This window comes from Oncorhynchus gorbuscha, linkage group LG12, assembly GCF_021184085.1.
Source record: "Oncorhynchus gorbuscha isolate QuinsamMale2020 ecotype Even-year linkage group LG12, OgorEven_v1.0, whole genome shotgun sequence".
In the NCBI taxonomy this organism is placed as follows: Eukaryota; Metazoa; Chordata; class Actinopteri; order Salmoniformes; family Salmonidae; genus Oncorhynchus; species Oncorhynchus gorbuscha.
Window position 1 is genome coordinate 14,902,111 of NC_060184.1, and position 27,053 is coordinate 14,929,163.

At 43.3% G+C, this 27,053-nt stretch overlaps 1 protein-coding gene across 1 annotated transcript in view; it reads right to left on the minus strand.

Annotated features, from left to right (window-relative positions):
* The window catches only part of lpgat1 (lysophosphatidylglycerol acyltransferase 1), a 69,468-nt gene that overhangs the window by 22,665 nt on the left and 19,750 nt on the right, over positions 1-27,053 (minus strand). Inside the window, exons 3-4 of the mRNA XM_046291199.1 lie at positions 19,349-19,467; positions 3,867-3,962 (exon numbers count right to left, since the gene is read on the minus strand). Coding sequence (XP_046147155.1) covers positions 3,867-3,962; positions 19,349-19,467 — 215 coding nt within the window. The remainder of the gene's footprint in view (positions 1-3,866; positions 3,963-19,348; positions 19,468-27,053) is intronic.

A 27,053-nucleotide genomic window follows, 5' to 3' on the forward strand; every position in this document is an offset into this window, starting at 1 on the left:
AGGATGGTAAGTTGGTGGTTGAAGATATCCCTCTAGTGGTGTGGGGCTGTGCTTTGGCAAAGTGGGTGGGGTTATATCCTGCCTGTTTGGCCCTGTCCAAGAGTATCTTCAGATGGGGGCACAGTGTCTCCCGACCCCTCCTGTCTCAGCCTCCAGTATTTATGCTGCATTAGTTTGTGTCGGGGGGCTAGGGTCAGTCTGTTATATCTGGAGCATTTCTCCTGTCTTATCCGGTGTCCTGTGTGAATTTAAGTACGCTCTGTCTAATTCTTTCTTTCTCTCTGAGGACCTGAGCCCTAGGACCATGCCTCGGGACTACCTAGCATGATGACTCCTTGCTGTCCCCAGTCCACCTGGCTGTGCTGCTGCTCCAGTTTCAACTGTTCTGCCTGCGGCTATGGAACCATGACCTGTTCACCGGACGTGCTACCTGTCCCAGACCTGCTGTGTTCAACTCTCTAGAGACAGCAGGAGCGGTAGAGATACTCTGAATGATCGGCTATGACAAAACAACTGACATTTACTCCTGAGGTGCTGACCTGTTGCACCCTCGACAACCACTGTGATTATTATTATTTGACCCTGCTGGTCATTTATGAACATTTGAACATCTTGGCCATGTTCCATTATAATCTCCACCCGGCACAGCCAGAAGAGGACTGGCCACCCCTCAAAGCCTGGTTCCTCTCTACCCAGTACAGCCAGAAGAGGACTGGCCACCCCTCATAGCCTGGTTCCTCTCTACGTTTCTTCCTAGGTTCTGGCCTTTCTAGGAAGTTTTCCCAACCCACTGGGCTTCTACACCTGCATTGCTTGTGGTTTGGGGTTTTAGGCTGGGTTTCTGTACAGCACTCTGTGACATCAGCTGATGTAAGAAGGGCTTTATAAATACATTTGACTTGATTTGACAGAGTGATCTCCAGCCTTGTCCTCAACACTCACACCTGTGTTAACGAGAGAATCACTGACATGTCATCTGGTCCTTTTGTGGCAGGACTGAAATGCAGTGGAAATGGATTTTGGGGATTCAGTTCATTTGCATGGCAAAGAGGGACATTGCAATTAATTGCAATTCATCTGATCACTCATAACATTCTGGAGTATATGCAAATTGCTATCATACAAACTGAGGCAGCAAACTTTGTGAAAATTAATATTTATGTAATTCAAAACTTTTGGCCATGACTGTACACAGAGGGAAAACATTTCAAGACATATTACAGCAGAAAACTAAAATCTTGTTGGACAAGTCCAGGTAGTCCCTGGGTGTTTCAAATCTTTTTTTCTGTTTGGTGCCTAACGAACTAGTTACAACCCAGTTTAGAGGGTACACTACACTATCAGTGTAACACTCAGCCAAGCTACATTGAAATACATGGACAGCAAGGTTCATATGAGCTGTGGTTCCATTAGCAGTAGAGATAACACTAGCAGGGTTTTTGGATTGATTGCCAGTTAGGCCAGGTTCAGAAGCAGTTTAACATGCATCAACACACTGAGGCTGGATTCATGTGCCAGTATTGGGTTTCTGTATTTGTGTGATTAGTACATGTGGTATGTTATACAATAGAGTTATACATGTTGGTCAAGTTATGTACGCTATGGCATTTGTAGTGTCGGCATGTGCCTTCATGTTCGACTCAATTTCTCAACCCGTAATAATCTAAACCCCAAAACTTCATACACAACCTTAAAACCTTAAAACACTTTTGGACAGCTGAAGCAAGCACACAATTTTTCCTTCAGGACAATTACCTTTTCGAGTTTGCATGTGTCGGCATTTGCCTTCATATTTGTATGAGAGAATGTAAGTGAGTCCAAGTAGAGCTCCCGATACTTGGTACAATATGCAGTAACATCATTCTAGAACCTTGGCTGCCAGGTTGTGTGTGTCAGCATTCATGCTAGTGTGAGTGCCATGTGGCGCAGTCCAAGTAAAGAGCATAGTATGTAGTAATACATCATACCAGATCCATATATTTTCATAAGATGTAAATATATGGCTCTGCATCACATTTTAATGCTTGTATGCGTGCGATGCATGCCAGTCCGGTCAGTCCAGCCTAAGTAAAGAGCGTGGTGCCAACAGTGCAGATGTTCAGTGTGTGAGGTATTTGGAGGGAAGAATGCGAGCCACGTGACAGGAAGGCCAGAAGACCTCATGATACGATCACAATACTTAGGTGCCGTATATAGCGATTCTCACATTTCTACATGTATTGAGATTCAATACTGCGATTTAATGTTCCAAACATATTGCTCACTATATGTCTGCTGCAGAGAGACAAGAGATAATATGATATAATTAGTTTTGGTCAGTCATGGAAATAAGTGCTGTAAACATGCTGGCTTTATTTAAAAAGAATATAGAGAAGCTAAAGGTTGAAAATATCAGAGTTTTGGCGCATTTACTTTCTGATTATTTTTACAACTCAATACTTGGGAGTCAAAGTATCGATACATCATCCAAAATAATATTGCGATATGTAACTATCCACCCCCCCCCCATCGCCACTGTCCGTCTGTCCCCGTCCATCTGTCTGCTTGCCTCTGTCTTCTCTCCGTCTGTTGGTTCGTCCCCCAGGCAGAACACTGCTCTCTGTTCTTTTGTCTTCCAGCTGCTCCCACACTGCAGGCTGGGTCACTCCAGGACAGGGGGCTAGACTACTGTACAGTACCATAACACTGCTCTACTGTCCACTGGGCCTGTCTGGCTGTTCCCTGTTAGGAGGTGGAGGCTGTAGCCGTTTCCTGCCTGGCTGTTCCCTGTTAGGAGGTGGAGGCTGTAGCCGTTTCCTGCCTGGCTGTTCCCTGTTAGGAGGTGGAGGCTGTAGCCGTTTCCTGCCTGGCTGTTCCCTGTTAGGAGGTGGAGGCTGTAGCCGTTTCCTGCCTGGCTGTTCCCTGTTAGGAGGTGGAGGCTGAAGCCGCCTGGCTGTTCCCTGTTAGAAGAGGAGGCTGCGCCATTTCCTGCCTGGCTGTTCCCTGTTAGTGGAGGCATGGGTGTTCCCTGTTAAGGTGAGGCTGTGCCGTTTCCTGCCTGGCTGTTCCCTGTTAAGGTGGAGGCTGTAGGTAAAGCCTGGCTGTTCCCTGTTAGGTGGAGGTATTCCTGCTGTATGTGTGTGCATGGGTAGGTAATAAAGTGTATGTGGTAGGTCATAATGTGTATGTGTGTGTGGTAGGTCATAAAGTGTATGTGTGTGTGGTAGGTCACAAATTTTATGTGGTAGGTCATAAAGTGTATGTGTGTGTGGTAGGTCATAAAGTGTATGTGGTAGGTCATAAAGTGTATGTGGTAGGTCATAAAGTGTATGTGGTAGGTCATAAAGTGTATGTGGTAGGTAATAAAGTGTGTGTGGTAGGTAATAAAGTGTGTGTGGTAGGTAATAAAGTAGGTAAAGTGTGTGTGGTAGGTAATAAAGTAGGTAAAGTGTGTGTGGTAGGTAATAAAGTAGGTAAAGTGTGTGTGGTAGGTAATAAAGTAGGTAAAGTGTGTGTGGTAGGTAATAAAGTAGGTAAAGTGTGTGTGGTAGGTAATAAAGTAGGTAAAGTGTGTGTGGTAGGTAAAAGGACAAATACAAACATTGGTGAAAAGGTAAAACACATTTTTAGGCATTTTCTGATTTTAAAAAATAGATAGAGACGATGACAGTGTGGAAAGATGGATAGAGGTTGCCAGAGCGCAGAAGGCCAGATTCAAACCTATGCCGACACTGTAGATGTGTGTGCCGGACGCTGCGGCATTAACCTTCTGCTAGATCAGCCAGACCACATAAAACAATATCTGATCACAAGAGCAGTTAGGTAGTCATCAGCTGAGCAAAAGCCAGCCAGATGGATCGAGGTCTCTGAGAGTCTGTCTGTCTCACCTGTCTGATGAAGAAGTCCCCATGGATTAGAGACACCAGGCCGAAGTTAGTGTACTTGAACACATGGTCCATCAACCACATCATCTTCCTCACCACCTAAAGGACAGAATGGAACAGACTGTGGTCACACACACTCTATAGCCATAGGTCTGGACACACACACACAAACAAACACACACAAATAGTCTACGTAGCCAGAGATGCATCTGTGCGCACACACACAAAAACACAATCTATATAGTCATAGGTATGAAGACAGTCTACGCTGCTGATCAGCTTTGGCCCATTCTGCCATTTTGGTCACTAACTTCTTTCAGCACTAAGAGGATAACTGGGCTGAGGAAGCACGTGATGAGGTGGATCATGTCATCATGTTGGGTGCACCACAAATTAAAACAGGCCCCGCTCTCCACCTCTTCCAGAAAAACCCCAACCCTCAAAACTGCCACAATTCACCTCCTCTTCATTCCCCAAACCAAGTGCTCATCCATATGATGGCAGTGGGCTGCGTGTAAAGTATCTGGAGCATCAGCATTTGTGGGTTCATTTACAGGCTCAAAAAGGCCAGAAACAAAGACCTTTCTTCTGAAGCTCGTCAGTCTATTCTTGTTCTGAGAAATGAGTGGGAGGCCCCAGAATAGAAAGAGTGGGAGGCCCCAGTGCACAACTGAGCAAGAAGACAAGTACATACGAGTGTCTAGTTTGAGAAACAGACGCCTCACAAGTCCTCAACTGGCAGCTTCATTAAATAGTACCCGCAAAACATCAGTCTCAATGTCATCCAATGGAGAGGCGACTCCAGGATGCTGGCCTTCTCGGCAGAGTTCCTGTGTCTGTGTTCCTTTTCCCATCTTAATATTTTATTTTTATTGGCCAGTCTGAGATAAAGGTTACCTTTATAGCGCACTACTTTTGACCTGGGCCCATAGGGAATCCCATAGGGCTCTGGTCAGAAGTAGTGCACTATATAGGGAACGAGGTGCTATTTGGGACGCCGTCAGTGAGTTTGGGACAGATCCACTGGCTGAGGGACTGGGTTCTCGCATCCCATCACAAGACGTGCCAATCATTTCAGGTTAAACTGGAGGGAGGCTGAGAATCAGATACTTGCTGGCTAGCCAGAGTACAATATCAGTCAACATGTAGATGTGTGTGTGTGTGTGTGTGTGTGAGTGATTGTGCGGATGAACCTGTGTGTGTGCGTTAGGAAAATGTGGTGCCAGATATTGGACTACATTTTGTTGAGAAATTTAGCAGACCCATTTACATTGTCTGTGTAACCTTATTAGGGCGTCCACCCATGGTGCTCAGAATGACAGAAATCACATTTAGATGACAATTCATCTTAAAAAAGTTCCCACACGACTTCTTTAGCTACCTACAACTACGAAACTGTATTAGGGTGACTCAAGGGACAATGGAACCTCCCTAAGATGTCACCTATTGAACAACTCTGCCACGCAGACCAACCACTGTTCAAGACCATTTCCCGTGTTTACAATGCTCTTATGTCAGGACTAACACTGCCTGGGCTAGATAAACCCCGACTTAGATGGGAGAAAGATGCACTATTGTTAAGTGACTGTCCCACTGGATGTCATAAGGTGATCTTGATGAAGAAATGACTTAAATGTAAATGTAAATGTAAGATCTATGGAGTGACCTATGCAGGGATGGGGTTACATCCACATTGAACTCCAGATACAGACTGATCCAGTTTAATTTCCTCCATCAGCTCTATATCACCCCATCTAGACTGCACAGGTTCAACCCAGATATCTCCTCCCTATGTTTTAGATGTGGCTCAGATGAAGGAACATTCCTCCATTCCACTTGGCAGTGTTCAAAACTACACGGTTTCTGGCAGGGGGTATGCGATACCATATCCTCAATTCACGGGGTTGCATTCCCTTTAGACACGGAGGTCTGTCTACTGGGTAACTTTACTAACACCAATCTTAGGCAAAGCCATACTATAAAGCTAACAGAAATATTGCTAGCGATTGTCAAGAAATGTATTGCCTTGAAATGGAAATTGGATTCCTCCCTGCCAGTTGCAATGTGGCTTTCGGAAGTTAATAGTTGTATCCCTTTGGAGAAAATCACTTACTGCTTGAGGAATAAGTTAAAGACATTTTACAGAATTTGGCAACCTTTTATTGACTATATGGAGAATCTCCCCCCACATCTCATTGATTGAATCTATATATAATCCTCACATAATGTTTTACACGTAATGTATATTATGTAGCCTACGGCAGGTGATCCAATGTCTCGTTATTTTTTAAATTTAAATTGTTTAATTATTGTATGTTTGTTTATATAACTATAATTAGAATGTATTTTTGTTACTTTCGTCTGTTACTGTCACTTTGTCCTATCGTTGTCTAATATCTTTTCACTTTTGTTTTGAATGTTCTTAATTGGAAAATGCAAAAATAATATATTTTAAAAATAAATAAATACATTTAAAAAAGTTCCCACACAGTCATCCTATTTCCCAAGTAAAAATTGCCTTTGAATGACCAAACCATCATTCGAAATATTTTTATGTAATTAAAATGCTCAGAATTTCTCAGAATCTCTAAGTACCAGGAAGCATAAAAGAACAGGCGGTGAGCGTATATTCATGAACTTGACTTGACTAACAGCTCTTTGAAACACCTTTGTGGTCGTTTCTAGGTGACAAGGTAAGCAATGGGCAACATGTTGTTGATGACCTGGGTCCGGTTTCCCAAAAGTTAATTGGAACTACCCATCCCGGATCCGGGAGAATTGTCATCAACTACACTAATTAGCATAGCCTCAAGAAAATATTACTAGAAAATATTTATATTCATGAAATCACAAGTGAAATATAGTGAAACACAGTTTAGCCTTATGTTAATCACCCTGTCATCTCAGATTTAGAAATTAAGCTTTACAGCCAAAGCAAGACAAGAATTTGTGTAAGTTTATCGATAGCCGAGTTTAGCATTATGTCCAGCTTGCAGCAGGAAGCTTGGTCACGAAAATCAGAAAAGCAATCAAATTAATCGTTTACCTTTGATGATCTTTGGATGTTTTCACTCACGAGACTCCCAGTTAGACGGCAAATGTTCCTTTTGTCCCATAAATATTATTTTTATACCCAAAATACCTCCGTTTGTTGGTCACGTTATGTTGAGAAATTCACCGGAATGAGAGGTCACAACAACGGCAAACAAAATTCCAAATTATATCCATAATATCGACAGAAACATGGCAAACATTTTTTTAATAATCAATCCTCAAGGTGTTTTTCAAATATCTATTCGATAATATATCACCCGGGACAATTGGCTTTTCAGTAGGAGCGAGAGGAAAAATGACTACCTCTGTCTTTTATGCAAGAATCACTCCGAGAGCCCTCAGCTGGCCACTTACGCAATGTAGTCGTTTACGCTTATTCTTCAACATAAAGGCACGAAACTACATCAAAATGCTGTAGACACCCTAGGGAATATGTAGAAAAAGGAATCTGGTTGATATCCCTTTCAATGGCCAATAGGGGTGCATAGGAACACAACGGTTTAAAAATAAGAGGCACTTCCTGATTGGATTTTCACAGACAATATTTTGACAGTTTTGGAAACTTTAGAGTGTTTTCTATCCTAAGCTGTCAATTATATGAATATTCTAGCATCTGGTCCTGAGAAATAGGCAGTTTACTTTGGAACATTATTTTTCCAAAAATAAAATAGTGCCCCCTAGTTTCAAGAGGTTAAGTGTAAGTTCCTCGTTAGAAGCTTGGTAGGAGCATTGTTAAATGGTAGGAGCATTATTAAATCTCGGAGCTGTTTCCCAAAACCATCGTTATTAAAGTTGCAATGTAACTTTTTCGGAGACCTGACCAAAAGTACATAGAAATGTGAGTTATAGATCTGTTACGCGTCGAAAGCAAGAAGCGGTAGATCTGTTCTATGTGCGATATTTCTATGCTTCATGTGCTTAAGCTCTGTTTTTGCATCTTTTACCCTTAGTTTTTTTACACCAGCTTCAAACAGCTTAAAATACTATATTTTGGGTTATTGATGATACAATGAATCTCTAAACAGATCGTACAAAAAAATATCAAAGGTTCGCACTGTGTCTGTCCTAAATCTGAGAGATAAGAAAGATCAAGTATTTAACCCTTTATTTTAGGGACTAAACTATCTCCATATACAGTGCATTCGGAAAGTATTCAGACCCCTTGACTTTTCCCACATTGTTACGTTACAGCCTTATTCTAAAAAATTTAATAGTTTTTTCTCCCCTCATCAATCTACACATCACAATACCCCATAATGACAAAGCAAAACAGGTTATATGCATTTTTTCAAAAAAAGAAGTAATATAACATTTACATAAGCATTCTGACCCTTTACTCAGTACTTTGTTGAAGCACCTTAGGCAGTGATTAGAGGCTCGAGGCTTCTTGGGTATGACTCTACAAGCATGGCACACCTGTATTGTGGGGTTTCTCAAATTCTTCTCTGCAGATCCTCTCAAGCTCTGTCAGGTTGGATGGGGAGCGTTGCTGCACTTCTATTTTCAGGTCTCTCCAGAGATGTTCGATCGGGTTCAAGTCCGGGCTCTGGCTGGGCCATGGAAAGGACTTCGAGATTTTTCCCGAAGCCACTCCTGCATTGTCTTGATTGTGTGCTTAGGGTTGTTGTTCTGTTGGAAGGTGAATCTTCAACCCAGTCTGAGGTCCTGAGTGCACTGGAGCAGGTTTTCATCAAGGATCTCTGTACTTTGCTCCATTCATCTTTCCCTCTATCCTGACTAGTCTCCCAGTCCCTGCTGCTGAAAAACATCAGCAACAATACTTCACTGTAGGGATGGTGCCAGATTTATTCCAGGCGTGACACTTGGCATTCAGGACAAATATTTCAATCTTGGTTTCATCAGACCAGAGAATATTGTTTCTCATGGTCTGAGAGTCCTTAAGGTGCCTTTAGGCAAACTCCAAGTGGGCTGTCATGTGCCTTGTAGTGAGGAGTTGCTTCCATCTGGCCACTCTACCATAAAGGCCTGATTGGTAGAGTGCTCCAGAAATGGTTGTCATTCTAGAAGGTTCTCCAATCTCCACAGGCACTTTGCCAGAGTGACCATTGGGTTCTTGGTCACCTCCCTGACCTTTCTCCTCCGATTGCTCAGTTTGGCCAGGCGGCCAGCTCTAGGAAGAGTCTTGGTAATCCACTGTGTTCTTGGTGACTGTCAATGCTGCAGACGGTTGTTGGTTCCCTTTCCCAGATCTGTTCCTCGACACAATCCTGTCTCGGAGCTCTAAGGACAATTCCTCCGACCTCATGGCTTGGTTTTTGCTCTGACATGCACTGTCAAGTGTGGGACCTTATATAGACAGGGACCTCATTTTTGTGCCTTTTCAAATCATGTCCAATCAATTAAGATTTACCACAGGTGGACTGCAATCATGTTGTAGAAACATGAAGGACAAGCAAACAGGATGCACTTGAGCTCAATGCAGAGTCTCATAGCAAAGGGTCTGAATAATTAGGTAAATAAGGTATCTGTTTTTAACTTAGGTTGTTAGAAATGTTTTCACATTTATTCTGTTTGTGAGAGTCTCATCTTTTCATAGAGGGGTTATTAAAGGAGGGGTTTGTCGGTTCGGATGCTACAGACGTTTGTCACGCCTTGGTCATTGTATCTTGTGTTTTTGTTATATGTTTGGGTAGGCCAGGGTGTGACATGGGTTTATATGTTGTGTTTCGTATTGGGGTTTGTATTAATTGGGATTGTGTATTATTGGGGGTGTCTCTAGTTAGGCTTGGCTGTCTCAGGCGATTCCCAATTGGAGTCAGCTGATTCTCGTTGTCTCGGATTGGGAACCGTATTTAGGTAGCCTGAGTGCGCGTTGTATTTTGTGGGTGATTGTACCTGTCTCTGTGTTAGGCTGTAATTAGTTTCACTCGTTTGTTGTTTTCGTATTTTCAGTTATTTCATGTACCGCATTATCTTCATTAAAAGTCATGAGTAACCTACACGCTGTATTTCGGTCTGACTCTCTTCAAACAACAGACGAACTACGTTACAGAATCACCCACAACATTCACAGACCGAGCAGCGTGTGAACTGGCAGGATCTAAAGGAGGACGTTATGGACGGCAGAAGCAGGGATTATACGACGTGGGAAGAAATCGACAGGTGGGCGGCCGACCCAGAGCGAGTGCAGGAGCAATGCGAAGAGGGCTATACACGTATGGAATCGAGAAGGAAAGCATTGCTATACAGATCGAAAACCGAAGGTAACGGGGGAAAGCGCAGAGAAAGAGTGGCAGAGTCAGGATTCAGACCTGAGCCTACTCTCCCTGTTAATCGTGAAGAGCAGTTGCAATGGGAGAGACTGCATCATTTGGAGATTTGGACATGGGAGGAGGAATTAGACGGTAAAGGACCCTGGGCGCAGCCAGGAGAATATCGCCGTCCCAAGGAGGAAATAGAAGCATCTAAAGCGGAGAGGCGCAAGTATGAGGAGGCAGCACGGCGACGCGGTTGGAAACCGGAAAGTCACCCCAAAAAATTATTGGGGGGGGCTAAAAGGGAGAATAGTTATGCCAGGTAGGAGACCTGCGCATACTCCCTGTGCTCACCATTGGGCTAGAGAGACCGGGCAGGCACCGTGTTATGCTATGGAGCGCACGGTGTTTCCAGTGCGGGTGCAGAGCCAGCTGCGACACATACCAGCCCTTCCTATTGGCCGGGCTAGAGTGGGCATCGAGCCAGGTAAGCTTGGGCAGGCTCGGTGCTTAAGAGCTCCAGTGCGCCTGCACGGTCTGGTCTATCCAGAGCCACCTCTACACACCAGTCCTCCGGTAGCAGCTCCCCGCACCAGGCTTCCTGTGCGTGTCCTCGCGCCAGTACCACCAGTTCCAGCACCACGCACCAGGCCTCCAGTGCGCCTCGCCTGTTCAGCACAGCCAGTGCTTTTCTCCCCTCCTGCGCTGTTGGAGTCTCCCGCCTGTTCAGCGCAGCCATAGCCTTTCTCCTCTCCTGCGCTGCCGGAGTCTCCTGTCTGTCCAGCGCCACCAGTGCTCCCAGTCGGCCCAGCGCGTCCAGTGCGCCTTGCCTGTTTAGCGCAGCCAGAGCTTTTCTCCTCTCCTGCGCTGCCGGAGTCTCCTGTCTGTCCAGCGCCACCAGTGCTCCCAGTCGGCCCAGCGCGTCCAGTGCGCCTCGCCTGTTTAGCGCAGCCAGAGCTTTTCTCCTCTCCTGCGCTGTTGGAGTCTCCCGCCTGTTCAGCGCAGCCAGAGCCTTTCTCCTCTCATGCGCTGCCGGAGTCTCCTGTCTGCCCAGCGCGCCACCAGCCAGCCAGTTTACGGCCTAGCGCCACCAGCCAGCCAGGATTTCTCAGTACTGAGCCTACTACCTGCCTGAGCTTCCTCTCAGTACTGTACTGGGCTTCCTCTCAGTACTGAGCTTCCTCAGTACTGAGCTTCCTCTCAGTACTGAGCTTCCTCTCAGTACTGGGCTGCCTCTCTGTACCGGGCTGCCTCTCTGTACCGGGCTGCCTCTCTGTACTGCCTCTCTGGGGCTGCCTCTCTGCTGCCTCTGTACCGGGGGCTGCCTCTCTGTACCGGGGGCTGGGCTGCTCTCTGTACCGGGCTGCCTCTCTGTACCGGGCTGCCTCTCTGTACCGGGCTGCCTCTCTGTACCGGGCTGCCTCTCTGTACCGGCCTCTCTGTACTGCCTCTCCGGGCTGCCTCTCTGTACCGGGCCGGGCTGCCTCTGTACCGGGCTGTCCCGCCTCTCTGTACCGCTGCCTCTCTGCCTGGGCTCCCGAGGGCTGCCTCTCTGTCCTGTACCGGGCTGCCTCTCTGTACCGGGCTGCCTCTCTGTACCGGGCTGCCTCTCTGTCCCGGGCTGCCCTCTGTACCGGGCTCCTCTCTGTACCGGGCTGCCTCTCTGTACCGAGCTGCCTCTCTGTACCGAGCTGCCTCTCTGTACCGGCTCCCCTCTGTCCCGAGCTGCCCCTCTGTCCCGAGCTGCCCCTCTGTCCCGAGCTGCCCCTCGGTCCCGAGCTGCCCTCAGTTATGTGGGGATCAGGGTGAGGACTATTAGGCCATGGTCGGCGGAGAAGGTGGATTATCCTAGGACGCGAAGGGGAGGAACTAGGACATTTATGGAGTGGGGTCCACGTCCCGAGCCAGAACCGCCACCATGGACAGACGCCCACCCGGACCCTCCCTATGCTCTTGAGGTGCGTCCCGGAGTCCGCACCTTAGGGGGGTTCTGTCACGCCTTGGTCATTGTATCTTGTGTTTTTGTTATATGTTTGGGTAGGCCAGGGTGTGACATGGGTTTATATGTTGTGTTTCGTATTGGGGTTTGTATTAATTGGGATTGTGTATTATTGGGGGTGTGTCTAGTTAGGCTTGGCTGCCTGAGGCGATTCCCAATTGGAATCAGCTGATTCTCGTTGTCTCGGATTGGGAACCGTATTTAGGTAGCCTGAGTGCGCGTTGTATTTCGTGGGTGATTGTACCTGTCTCTGTGTTAGGCTGTAATTAGTTTCACTTGTTTGTTGTTTTCGTATTTTCAGTTATTTCATGTACCGCATTATCTTCATTAAAAGTCATGAGTAACCTACACGCTGCATTTCGGTCTGACTCTCTTCAAACAACAGACGAACTACGTTACAACGCTTTTGTGAGAAGACCGATTAACGGGATGTCTCATGGTCTGTCTGACAAACACCGCTCTAGTTCTGCAACCATTCACCGCAGATGGGAGAGGGCGACATTTGCGGATGCAGTGGAGTGAGACACAGCCCATGCAACAACAACAAAAAACATCTCTAGCCTATACTGACGAACTTATGGCAATTGTTTTGTTATGCTAATTAGATGTCCTTGGCGGCGCTGACATCGACTCTAGGGGCTTAAGGAAAGATTTGAATGGCAAAAGCTGAACCGAGAGCAAAGCTCCCTTACTTTCGATCCGATCAGCTCCATCAACGCACTTAGCGACTGTTCTCTCTGTATAGGCCTGACAAGGAGTATACAATAAGTGTACTGGACAATTTATTGGTGCCTCTGCATTATCATTATTAATGAAAAGAGTTGTATTTATCAGACATTTAATTGATCATTTACAATAGGCCAATATAGCCAAGAGATGTATCAACATGAACACTCATGAGAAATAAAGGTGAGAAACAATGGTGAGACATTTGACATAAATTATTAAAGCCATAAGCCTAATATAGGCACCCGGCCGCCCTACAGTGTGCAGGACCCCATTGATTCGCACAATTTAACACTCATCTCCAATCCGAATGCTTGATTTAAAAAATGTTTTTTTAAACAAAAATGTGACATATCATGTCAAATTAATTACTTAGGGTTTAGGAAATGCAACCAACTACAGAGATTGATGGGGAGGAGCGCGGGAGAGGAGGGGAGGCTCAGTCACACTCAAGATTGTAGCGCGAGACAAATCCAGATATGGCCTCCTAGTCAGGCCTCTCACATTGGGTATACAGGGGTCCTGGGATGGATAGCTCACACAGCTCCCCCACATACAGAGCTGGATCAAGGGTGACCTCATTGAAGAGGACATCCAGGAGCCTGTCTACGTAGCCTGTAATGTTTTTGAAAATAGAAATGTTTGTTAAATGGGTAGTGAATTTTATTTTATTTACTGTTGTAGGTTATGATGCTATCAATTTGTGATGCAGAGATCTACTCATTCCATAATGTGTTTTTGAAGTACTCAATTTGAAATATTTGGTCCTGCCCTTTTTTTGTAAAAGTTTTCAATGTTTACATTTTGAATGTGTGTGTGCGCCTGAGATGCTCAATTGACTTGAAATGAATAACTATCCCTTACAATATGTTGGGTCTCTTCACAGCATATCCCTTCTTTTCCTTGTGAAAGCTGATTATGTATCACAGCATTCCTGCTGTGGTGGTTGTCTGGGAAGCTGTGCAGTCAGTAGATGTTGAATTTTCTAAAATGTCTATCATTACAGCTTGATGATAGTGGAAAGAAAAAAAGGTGATGGAAATGATTAGCCCCAATCTACATCAACTGGAAGACAAAAACAAACAATGGAATGTCAGAATATGATTTTCAGAGGTAAATTACAAATACCACACACACCGCAGCTCCTTTTGCAGCCAACATTACTTCATGTCAGCTGTGTGCTGGCAATTCTCAGAGGGCTTGAAGATGTATGTTGAAGAAATGTTGAAATGTTGGATGTTGAAGAAAAAACATTGGTGTGTTACAGAAAAATATACCATTCACAAGTCAAAACAGCCACAGTTACAGCCACAGCATCAGACTAAAACTCTGATACTTACATTATGGTCAGCGCTTGCAAGATCCATTTCAATGATGGCAAAGCATCAGTCTTCAGGATTAGCTTCCTGGCAAGACCCATCAAATGTTCTCCCCAACATATTCACTTCACACACGTGACATGATCATACTTCTTGGTGCAGCCTGTTATCCAAAATGAAAGTGTAGCCACTGCTGTTGGATGTGTTCATTCTTCAGATAATAGTATAACATTCAATTAAACACAATGGCCTCCAGTCACAACAGTGTGCCTTTTCTGCCGTGCTAGTTGGTAGCCTGCTAGCTAACAGTAACACAGGTGAAAAGGGGTTAGTTACCGGTATAGTTCTGCAACATTCCGCTTGAGCAGTCGTACAGTTTGTAAACAAAGCTTGAGTGAAGTGAGTTTGTGTTTATACACCTTTATACCACCTACCGTTAACCAATCATTTCAATGCGCAGCTCTGCGGAGCACTCCACATTGTTACAAAATTTGGGAGGCGCATGGCGTCGCTGTATGGAGCTCGATTATCCCTCTGCAAGCCTCGAGTCCACGCATTTGCTTCACACGCTCCATATGGAGCCTCCGGACCACATTATTGGATCAAGCATAAATCAGCTTTTACTCTATCAGGTCCTGAGCCTGCGGGTTTTGTGTTCTACCTGATAATTAATTGTCCCTGATTAGAGGGGAACAATGAAAAAAGCAGTGAAATTGGCTTCGAGGTGCAGAGTTGAGTTTGAGGGCTATAGATCAATAAGACCAGTCAAATACATTTACTGCGGCTGGTATTTCCATAAATAAAATACTTGCGTAAAAGCATTATTTTGCTATGTGATTTATTCATCTCCTGGACAATTAGCCAGCGGCAATATTATTGCCAAATGTCGGCTAATAGAAACCCTGGTTGAAAATGCCCTTTTTGTTACAAGTTTTAACAGAACGATGCATAATGCACATTGAATCAAACTAATTTCTTGTAGAAGGCATTATAGAAAACTAACAGGTCTCATAAACAATCTCTTAAGCATAAGCCCACATGCTAGTGAGTAGCCAGCTAATATTTGTATTTTATGTTTTGCCAAGTGCGACCTATTTGCTAGCTAACAAGGAGAACAGTTGAATTGTTATGAACACACCCTTCTGTCCATCTCCAACTGTTTGAACAGCATGCTAGTCTGTCCACGTGTTGAAATCAAGTGACCTATCTTATTTCTCAGAATGAGTTGCCAATTCCATATATACATTTGTGTTTTATTCTTATTGCATATTTATAAAAATACAGCTAGTATAATAGTATTTTTGGCTAAAATGCTGCTAGCGGTACCGTGACAAACTGAGCATACATTTTCCAGAATCAATGTGAATTGATACTGCCATTTTAGTAGTGTCTGTTCTGTTCTCAATGTGAGGAGTTGAGACATAAAAATGGTATTGTTAGAAAAGTTAACTTCTCTATTACAGTAAAATAATGTCTCAATGCGTTTCAGTGTCCATATGAACAATTCTGTTGGATCAAAACTGAAATGCAAATAGAGAGCTGAAGAAATAATCTCTTCCTTACTGCTGTGAGTAGCAGTGGGAGGGGCTTGGTGTGTGTAAATATTAAGATGCACACAGTCTACAGTCATTGAACACATCGCAGAAGGATCCGACACCAAAAGCACGAGAGCAGGCGGACATAAAATGCTAATAAAAATGTAAAAAAATATATAATATAAAAAATATATAATTAATTAAATATTGCACAGGCCCAGCCCTAAATTGAGCCATAAAATTGCATTGAAATTTCTTAGGAACTATGCACACTTTGGAGAGGTGTGGCCACTTGGAGACACCAGTTACATTGACATTTACATTTAAGTCATTTAGCAGACGCTCTTATCCAGAGCGACTTACAAATTGGTGCATTCACCTTATGACATCCAGTTAGTCCTCTCACTCAAACTCTTGTCATTTTTTTGTCTTATGTTGCACCTACCCCACATTTTCCAGGAATAGTCTTATGTTACTGAATGTATCCAGGGTATTTTAATATTTTATCTTTAACAAATGCAGCAAAATGTACAGTAAATGTAAAATGCACATTAAATCAACAGTGTAATGTTTGGATTCAGTCTTGTATCAGGTAAACTGTTGGGTACACACCTTTGGTCTAATACATGCCCCCTTTCAATTGCTGCAATGGTTATGCATATGTTTTTCATACTTCTTTTGTAAGAAACATTTCAATTTAGCCCTATCCAGTTAGGTCAATTCCCATGAGTGTAAATGGATGAAACAGCTTAAAATGTGCAAATTTGACATTCCTAAGATAAACAAAGAAATACCACTGGATTTGAACTCTAGGCTCAGGTCTTTGGTCATTATCACTTCTGTCCTTTTACCTTAATTATTTACTTTCACACGGTAGAACTTTGGTTAAATATGTCATTTTGGTTAAATATGCAAGTCACAAATGACGAAATCTTATCTTTGTCAAACACATTCCAGGTAGTGTGTGTCACTGTGGATACTGGATAGTCAGTTTGTCCTGCTGCTACAATGGCTAATTATTAATATCATTCATCTGATACTGATAAGTAATATTATGCAATAATGTTGCGGAGCAGAATAGCCATCTCCCTTGGAGAATAGAACTGCTTCAGTGAATATTCCAACCCACACACAATCATCAGCCCACCTTGAGCAGTATATTAAGCAGGATATCACACCCAGACCATAGCCCTGAGTGCCCTGTGCAGCTCCCCCCTGATCAGCCCACCTTGAGCAGTATATTAAGCAGGATATCACACCCAGACCATAGCCCTGAGTGCCCTGTGCAGCTCCCCCGTGATCAGCCCACCTTGAGCAGTATATTAAGCAGGATATCACACCCAGACCATAGCCCTGAGTGCCCTGTGCAGCTCCCCTGTGATCAGCCCACCTTGAGCAGTATATTAAGCAGGATATCACACCCAGACCATAGCCCTGAGTGCCCTGTGCAGCTCCCCCGTGATCAGCCCACCTTGAGCAGTATATTAAGCAGGATATCACACCCAGACCATAGCCCTGAGTGCCCTGTGCAGCTCCCCCGTGATCAGCCCACAGAGAGAAGCACAAGATTGAACTTCACTTAACTTTATAGAGCAGTGATGACCAACCCGGTCAATTGCCAAACATTTCTGTAAAAACCCAACGATAAAGACTTGTGTTCCTATTTGTTTTTTAAGTTTTTTTATTTCAGCTCAGGCTGTTGGCAGTAGGTGCACCCAATTCAGCTGCCCTGCATGCCAGGTAGGTGAACTGTTGCCAGTTTGAACCATTTCATCTGTCTGAAGGTCCAAACTCTGCCTTCCCTGCAGGTCCAGAGAGCAAATCAAGTGCACTATAAGGCTTACCACTGGTCTGCAGTAACGTAGCAGGCATAAAAGATTGCTACAGCAAGGTTGATACTGTCAGTGCAACACGAGTTTCCCAATCAGCTGGAAGAAGGTGTCCCTTTTTGGTCATTGTCAGTGGAGGAAAGGGAGAGCAGAGGGAGGATGAAAGGCAGACCCTCAGTCTGCTGCCCTCTCCTTCCGCTGAGACTGACCATCAGATGCCAGGCACCATCAGTCCAGTAATATAAAAATAAAAAGCTAATTATTTCAAATGTATGCTCACTCAGCTGTGCCTCAAGTAACACAACAAAGGATCTATTACCAGTGTGATCATATAGCCTACCTCACTGTTTTAGAGTTGCCCTGTTAACACCAACATTTCCCTTTTCTGTTGCACTTGTGATTGAATCAACACAATATTAGCCACTTTCAATGAAATGAACTATGCAAGAGATTTTGCTGCAGGCAGAACAAATCGGAGTAGGACTCTATTGCATTGACACGCACTACTCAGCAAACACAATCAGAGGTGGAGTAGGCCTACATGCAAATAGACCATTGCCATACATTGATCTGTGCCATTTACTTTCAACTGGACTGGAATTACAGCGTGAGTATATGAGCTTGTTTTGAGATCAAAGCGAGAGCTGCATGTATCCACGAATGCACATTTTGTTCATATGTTTTGCTAGTTAGTGAGTTATTAGCCCACATAGATTATTTGTAGTCAGCAATAGGGGAGTCATTGCTTCCTACAAGAGCACAAAAGTTGTACATTCCAAGGCATCTTTGAAAAGCGAGTCAGGCAAAGAGCTTTTTTTGTCTTAAAGGGGCAGTGTTGTATCCTGAGACCAGCTTGAATATGCAAAGTAGTCAATAGGCAGAGGGTAGCATCATTTGTCTAATTCTCTGTAATAATATTATGGGAATAATAATGCATTTATTTGTGGTTTCTTGCATCAACATTTTCAGTCACCTCAGTCTGAAGGACAAGTGATTAAACAGGTTAATGTCAAGCCCTACATGTTTCTACCGAAAGTCTCCTGGAATGTACGCCTACATTGAACACCACACACAGGCTGCTACTGTAGGCTGAATGATACAACAGCTATTTCCATGTTAAAATGTTAAGGGATTTATTTTCTCCATTGTTTTTGATGGTAGGCCATTTTGGTAGGCCTACATATTGATCAAATAGCCACAGTAGCCTCTATGGCCACTGTTAAAACGGAAAATTACAAGTGGGTACAGCCTCAGTTTTCACAGTAAACAAGCGCTGGAAGTTGCACCGAATTTTCAATGTCCAGTTTTGCGCTCAGTAGACCTGACATTTATCAGTGCAGGATTTTAGAATATTTTTTTTAAAGGGAAAGTTGGTCCCCAGACACACAATCATCCAACCACATTCCAGACATCCAAGTCAAGTGCCCCTAAGTGGGTTGAAAGAGTTCAATTCAGTACCAGTCAATTCAAGACATTTTGTATGGAGAAATAGTCCTACCTCTTACATTTAAGGACAAGTTTAACTGTCACTTCTAGATCTGTTAGTTTCATCCCTGAAGTCACTTGAAGTGATTCGTAGTCTAGGACAGGGTTTCCCAAACTCAGTCCTGGGGCCCCGTTTAGATTTTGCCCTAGCACTACACAGCTGACTTAAATAACCAACTCATCATCAAGCTTTCATTATTTGAATCAGCTGTGTAGTGCTTGGGCAAAAGCACCCCGGGGGAAGGGGGGGCACGAGGACAGAGTTTGGGATACCCTGGTCTAGGAGGCTACATTTCAATGCCAACTATGGAGGTGTCCATTACCGTGCCCTTGTCCTGCAGGCACATCATGAGGGTGCACACGTCCCCTGTGGCTTGGTGGTTGACGATGACCATGGCTTCCTCTTCAGAAAGGGGCCTTACATCGTCGCCCCATTCCATCACTGGAGAAGACGCAACACAAATGAAGTTAGTGGACACATCACAGTGACTGCACTTCACATCACTTCAGAGGATTCATAGCTAGGCCTACATCTCATCAAACATTAACAGCAAATCACAACTTGTAGACCTACATTTTTATTTTACCCCCCTTTTTCTTCCCAATTTCGTGGTATCCAATTGTTAGTAATTACTCTCATCGCTACAACTCCCGTACGGGCTCAGGAGAGACAAAGGTCGAAAGCCATGCGTCCTCCGACACACAACCCAACCAAGCCGCACTGCTTCTTAACACAGCGCGCATCCAACCCGGAAGCGAGCCACATCAATGTGTTGGAGGAAACACTGTGGAACTGGCGTCCTTGGTTATCGTGCACTGCGCCCAGCCCGCCACAGGGTCGCTGGTGCACGATGAGACGAGGATATCCCTACCGGCTAAACCCTCCCGAATCCGGACGACGCTAGGCCAATTGTGCGTCGTCCCACGGACCTCCCGGTCGCGGCCGGCTGTGACAGAGCCTGGGCGCGAACCCAGAGTCTCTGGTGGCACAGCTAGCTCTGCGATGCAGTGCCCTAGACCACTGCGCCACCCGGGAGACCCAGGCCTACATTTTAGTACAAAATGGATCAGAGTTGTCTTTTCCCAGCTTGAGAAGACCAGATCAAATTAGACTATGTGTCATCACATTATCCAAAAATAGCTTTTCCTTGTGAAAGGCACAGTGTCAGAGAGTGATAAGCCCTATGTTGCGCTGAAAGAACACAACCATAACACGACATTGGAAAGCAACTGAACACTAAAGAGGTACTCTTGACATTTAGCAAATTCTATACCAATCTTGGAAAGAATGTTTTGCCATTAAGTCAATGCCTAAAAACACCACACCACTTTGGTTTCAAAATGGACATGGGCCAGTCTTTAGCATTGATGCTCATTAAAGTAGAACTTTCTTGGACTCCATTCTACCCTGGCTGATTTACATTGGCACACTATTCATGAGATAGCGTGCTTAATGGAGTCTAACAACAATAGGCCTTCCACATAATAAACAAACAAGCTTAATTTGTTATTTAACTCAATTGGACAAGGGTGAGTATTAATAACAGTAGAGCGACCCCTCTGGAGACCTGGGGAAGACTTTTAGGGTATCGCTAAAGAACTAAATCCACAGAGTTAGACAAATCAATGAAAGATTGTGAGTGAATCCCCATGGTTCTGGGAGGCTCTTGCTGACTGAGGGCCTGTGTAATGCTAATGCTAGCGAGCCCAGGGGTGCCTAGCTAGAATGTACTGTTCTGTGGGAAGGCTAGGTTGGTGGAGCGTGCAGAGTTACATTTTCAAGGGATTACTGGCCAAATGAGTCCCAAGAAGTGGACTAGAACAGAATATGGCTTAGCTATGGCATGCAAGACCGAAAAAACATTTTAAATTATAATAAACCACTCACTGGTAGCTGGGTTAGCATTTTAGAGCAAATGTGAATAGAAAACATAAATATACACTTTTGATTGCCCACACAATGTGGAAATTTGCCTTCATGGAGTCATTGCCATCAAACAGTATAAAACACTGATGGCATAATAAACACGAAGTCTGTAAGAGTCATTGAGATCGTCCCTTTTAGTCTTCACGATGACAAGACAGAAAATGTTTGGCCAACAGTAAGATCTCTTTAGGCCGTTGCTAGGCGATATGATATCTGATCTATATGCAGCAGCCCTGAGGAAACCTTTCATTGAGTGTTCCATTCTCTCATCATAATGATGAATACCCACTGAAAACATTATTAACGGTCAAGTTAGCACAGTCCTACGATTACATGCTTGAGTTACCCTGTTGAAAAAGGGCACAAGTGATCGCTCACTCCTGAAACAAATTTTAGGAAATGGTGTTTATCAAGTGTCAAATCAATAGATTCTTGGCAGATTTCCAATTGCAATATTAACATGAAGACAACAGCTAATGGGTATAAGATACACAGACATGAAATCCAACCCTACTACTGTTGAAATAGCATTATGTACAGCCTAGGCTAACCATAAGAGTATCACCAAAAAGACAAAGAAAGGATGAGAGTTGTGAGTCCTGTACATTTGGCAGCACACTCAACAAAGTGTACAGGACCTGGTCGCAGGCTGGTTTCATGGTAGGAATAATGACAAGCAAAATAGAAGCAACTCTTTGTCACCACCATCAAATTCTACTCAGCATATGGGCTGCTTGGTAGTCGTTACACAGAAAACTAAGCTAGCCCATCGATCACAATTCATGACAAATTCAGGCGAACATGCTTCGTCCATGCCTCATCCCATTCAGATACCATGTTGACTTGGATTGCAAAAACAATTACAGTAATCTTAAATGAACTGACTGACTGAGAAATGGGAATGATCTGACACATTGACAAGTTGAAAGTGTGGGAGTGCTTGGACGCCCATTCAAAGAAAACATGTTCGGCTTGCTACTTTGTCAAGCCTGGTGAATTTCAATGATACAAAGTGCTCGGCCGAGACAAAGGCCTCGTTCAACACGGCTTCTGTGGAGATGTTTCACTCCTCGTTGATTGTCTCAATCAAGAGGGTTTTGTTGGGGGGAATTAGCCCTTTGAGTGCCCATAACACAGCAAGGTCAGGACCCATTCCCTGAAGTGGGGCAAGTATGCATCAGAAAAGGAGCCTGATGGAAAGAGAAAGGCCCGATTAGAAGCCATTGTTATTCACCAGAGATTTGGGGCTCTCAAGTGGTAGTGATTCACAATGTCGAACAGTGCTCAATGACATTGCCAAGTTCTCCAAATGATGGAGCTAAGACGGTGTCTCTCACATGACTTTAGGCCTATCTCCACAAAAAGAAACAGAATGTAAAATTTAGGGAGCAACACATCTTAATTTTTTTATTTTACCTTTATTTTACTAGGCTAGTCAGTTAAGAACACATTTCTATTTTCAATGACGGCCTAGGAACAGTGGGTTAAATGCCTGTTCAGGGGCAGAACGACAGATTTGTACCTTGTCAGCTCGGGGATTTGAACTTGCAACGTTCCGGTTACTTCCGGTTACTAGTCCAACGCTCTAACCACTAGGCTAACCCCTGCCTCTCAGATATCAAATGAAAAAACGTAGGTAAACGTAGGTGTGTAAAAATGTCACTGTGGCTTCTGTGCTGGTAGTTAGGCCTATTTACATATCAGGCTACTGCTTGCATTGTCATTTTCATATTCAAATACACATACAACTGTTCCATTGTACATATAACTGAGCATGTGACATCACGGTGGGAAATTCACTTCTTGGTCCAACAGCCACTGTTGCAGGTAGACAAAAATAATAATATACCAGCCACTTAAATATTATTACCCTAGAAATTACAAATAACAGATGAGCATGCTTTGTAATGTTTCTAAAACAAGAAATATATTACGAGTAAGAATAAGTAATGTGGTATATAACTCAATTCAAGTTATGTGCCAGGAGTATTTTAAACAATGTATCTTAATGTAATTGAGATACAATAGATGTAAAGCAGATGAACAGTTCTACAAATGAACATCAAGAATCAGCAAAGCGTCTGCCCTGCCACAAAATGCTGATTGATACAGCTTAGGCTAGTTATAAATAAAGTTCAGGGCGCTATGCTGAAAGTTTTTACTGGGAGTACATAAATTGAAATTTAGGAGCACAATGAATGTGTTAATGATCAGAAATAACTCAAAGTTAATGAATGAAAGACTTTTGGATTGTTCCACGCTAAATCAAGCACAATGTAGCCCCAAATATTTGAGTCATTAGTAGAGATAAAAATGTTCTGCTACCCCTTTAAGATGTGGGCCGTTACCAGCTAACAGGGCACTGCATGTCTGTCAGATACGACAATCTCCATGTCTCTTCAATAGCAGCAGACAATTGCAGAAAACTTAAACTAATATTTAAAAACAGTGTGTGAACAAAACAAATGTAACTGGCCAAGAAACACAGGGTCTAAGTCACACTTTAGTAGCGTTTCGGGTTAAACAGACCCAAGTTCTAAATGTGTTTTGGATAAAAAAATATTTTTTTTAATATAACAATCACAAATGCTCTGTGACCACCCGCCAATGTCGCTGGTGAAATATACATTTTGTCCAATGCCAAAAATCTACCAGCATTTGGCGGGTGTTAATTACCCATCCTGTGTGACATCTTCAACATCTTTTGTCAATATCAAAATCAGCCCGATATCAGCTCAATAGCAGTCAGGTTTATCTAGTCTACTTTTCATGCAAACAAAAAAAAATGTCAATGAGTATAGGAGGGAAAAGCAACTTATTTGCCAGCCTCAATTCATTCCCACCTCAGGAAAGACATGCTAATCCCCATTAGAATAGAAATCGAGAGCAAGCAGTATGACACAATGACAGAGCCCCTTCACTCTCAGGGGTCCCAAGTCCCCCAGAAGGGTTGATGAAGGTTACGTAGTCATGCCTCCATCATTGAGCAGCAGGTAGCCTAGTGGTTAGAGTGTTGGACTTGTAACCGAAAGGTTGCAAGATCGAATCCTTGAGCTGACAATGTAAAAAATATGTCCTTCTGCCCCTGAACAAGGCAGTTAAACCACTGTTCCTATGCAGGCATTGAAAATAAGAATTTGTTCTTAACTGACTTGCCTAGTTAAATAAAGGTAAATAAAAATAAAGTGCTGATGTCCTCCATTGTGTGGAGTAAGAGGAATAGGTGATATTTGAGAGACAGATCTACAACATGGCTGTCATGGATCATTCATTAGGGAAATTGTCTGAGAAACAGCCCGGCAGCATGATAGTTGAGTAAAAAGGAACATTTTTATTCCGTTAACGGGGGTCACTGTCCCCGTCACACACCCCTTTCCTCTAGGTCTCTCAGGGATAGTGGTGATTTTGCAAGACACTCAACCCTCCTCTCCAGTATATTAACATGTGCGCATGCTCATCTTCTCTCAGTGAGGCTACAGAAAGCAGAAGAGGCATCATTATACAATTTCCTGTGACTCACTTCCTGTGTCAGGTTATTTAGAAGTATGCAGTCAGTATCACTTAAAAATAGAAATAGCCCATGACGGAAAAAAATATTGGAAAATCAAATGACTGCTTTTCTTTCGCTCACGCATTAAAAATAAATTAATGTAATGGCTTGATGCCTTTACCCCTAAGGTGATAATTCTTCAATCGTTTGTATGAATTAACATGGGGGCTATCAGACATAATTTGTGCAAAGTAGAGCGGGTCAATGTTCAAAGTTACAGGACAGGACAATGCAGCCAATTCTTGGGATGAATAAATAGGATAAATATTTAAATAAGACCAAAATCAGGTCAGGATCACCACAGCCTGCTACAGATTAAATACAGCCGATTGTCACCAGCCCAGGAATACCAAGGCAAGTAATGTAAAATCCACATTTCTAATGGTTTCAATTTCAACCTAATACAGGCTACTCGAGCTTGCTTGTTCACAACATTACAATTCATCTATTGGGATAAAATATTGTCTAACAGATTTGTCAAATGAATATACAGAAATAAAAAGCAGCATGGCCAAAATACGTTGAACAGGAAGACTTTCACAATACTACGGAACAACAACGTGACCAAATAACAGATCAACATTTATAATCATGAGTCAGTCTCAAGGCACATAGTATATGATCTTCCAGCATTCTATTCTAGTGGGATAAAAAAAAATATATATATATATATATATATAAAAAGCAATAAAATCACTGCATGCCACCGTTCTGTGAGGCTGACATCTGATCATACGCCCTCAGCTAAGATCATTTTAAGTCTTTAGAGCAAATATTATCTTGAAATCTTTTCCACTGGACCAGCCAGTGATTGGCTGCGCTGTCAGTGGAAACCTAATCCCACCCATCTCAGCCTACAGGGGCAACCTTGTGCACTTCAGTTAAAATAACAACCCAATGTCTATATGCCAAGACAAATTAGCTAGCTAAATTGTCATAAACGTTTTATGCTTTTTGACCTGTCCCCAAATTAATATAATTAGTTCAGACTTTTTGATATTTTAACCTGCGTGTTCTGATCGTATCTGGTGTGGGTGAACAAAATCAACTTGTGGAAGACCGCATATGGTCTGGTCAGCATGTCATTCACAAGTGATAATGTATAATTCACAAGTGACAGGCTAATATTGCCACCCATCAGACTGTTCTTGATTTAATCTCATCTTTACATATACTAAATAATATGTGTGAAATTTGTTTTGATTTAGAAAGGCTCATTATCATGCATCTGTCTGGAAACGGGCAGAGGGAAAAAATACATGTCATCTATGTGCTTAAATAGTTTGTCTCACGCGTTAGTTTGTCTCAGTTTGTCTCACGCGTCGTACTGGTCACATTTGTTAAAAAAAAAGTAAATTTTTATAAAAACAGACCTGAATGCCAGATCAGTGATTATAGCAACAAAAAAAAAAAAAAAACAGGTACAACTATTTTGATATAATTAAATTACAAGTGAGTCAGTCGTATGGTTGTGGAAGGAATATATTCAGCCTCGGTATGATTACAAAAGCTCTGAATTCATTAAATAATGTCTCTGTTTTAAATGCAGTGGATTTGACCTTAAATTGTACAACAAAGTTTACTAAGAGAAAGCATTAAAATGATATACATATACACAAACACAGTCAAAAGTTTGGACACACCTACTCATTCATGGGTTTTCCTACATAATAATAGTGAAGACATCAACACTTTGAAATAACATATGGAATCATGTAGTTACCAAAATGTTAAATCCAAATATGTTATGAGATTCTTCAAAGTAGCCATCCTTTGCCTTGATGACAGCTTTGCATACTCTTGACATTCTCTCAACCAGCTTCATGAGGAATGCTTCTAAGTAGATGCAGCAGTCTAAGGCACTGCATCTCAGTGCTAGAGGCATCACTACAGACACCCTGGTACGAATCCAGGCTGTATCACAACCGGACGTGATTGGGAGTCCCATAGGTGAGCGCAAAATTGGCCCAGCGCCGTCTGGACTTGGCCGGTGTAGGCCGTCATTGTAAATAAGAATTTATTCTTAACTGACTTGCCTCGTTAAACTCAACCCAAACCATCTCAATTCAGTTGAGGTCGGGTGATTGTGGAGGCCAGGTCATCTGATGCAGCACTCCATCACTCTCCTTCTTGGTCAAATAGCCTTTACACAGCTTGGAGGTGTGATGGGTCACTGTCCTGTTTAAAAACAAAATGATAGTCCCACTAAGTGCAAGACAGATGGGATGGCGTATCGCAGCAGAATACTGTGAGACCATGCTGGTTATGTGTGCCTTGAATTCTAAATAAATCACTGAGTGTCACCAGCAAAGCACAGCCACACCATCACACCACCTCCTCCATGTTTCACGGTGGGAACCACAAGAGGAGATCTGTTCACCAACTTTGCGTCTCACAAAGACACGGCGGTTGGAAGCAAAAATCACAAATTTTGACTCAGACTAAAATGACAGATTTCCACCGGTCTAATGTCCATTGCTTGTGTTTCTTGGCCCAAGCAGGTCTCTTCTTCTTATTGGTGTCCTTTAGTTGTGGTTTCTTTGCAGCAATT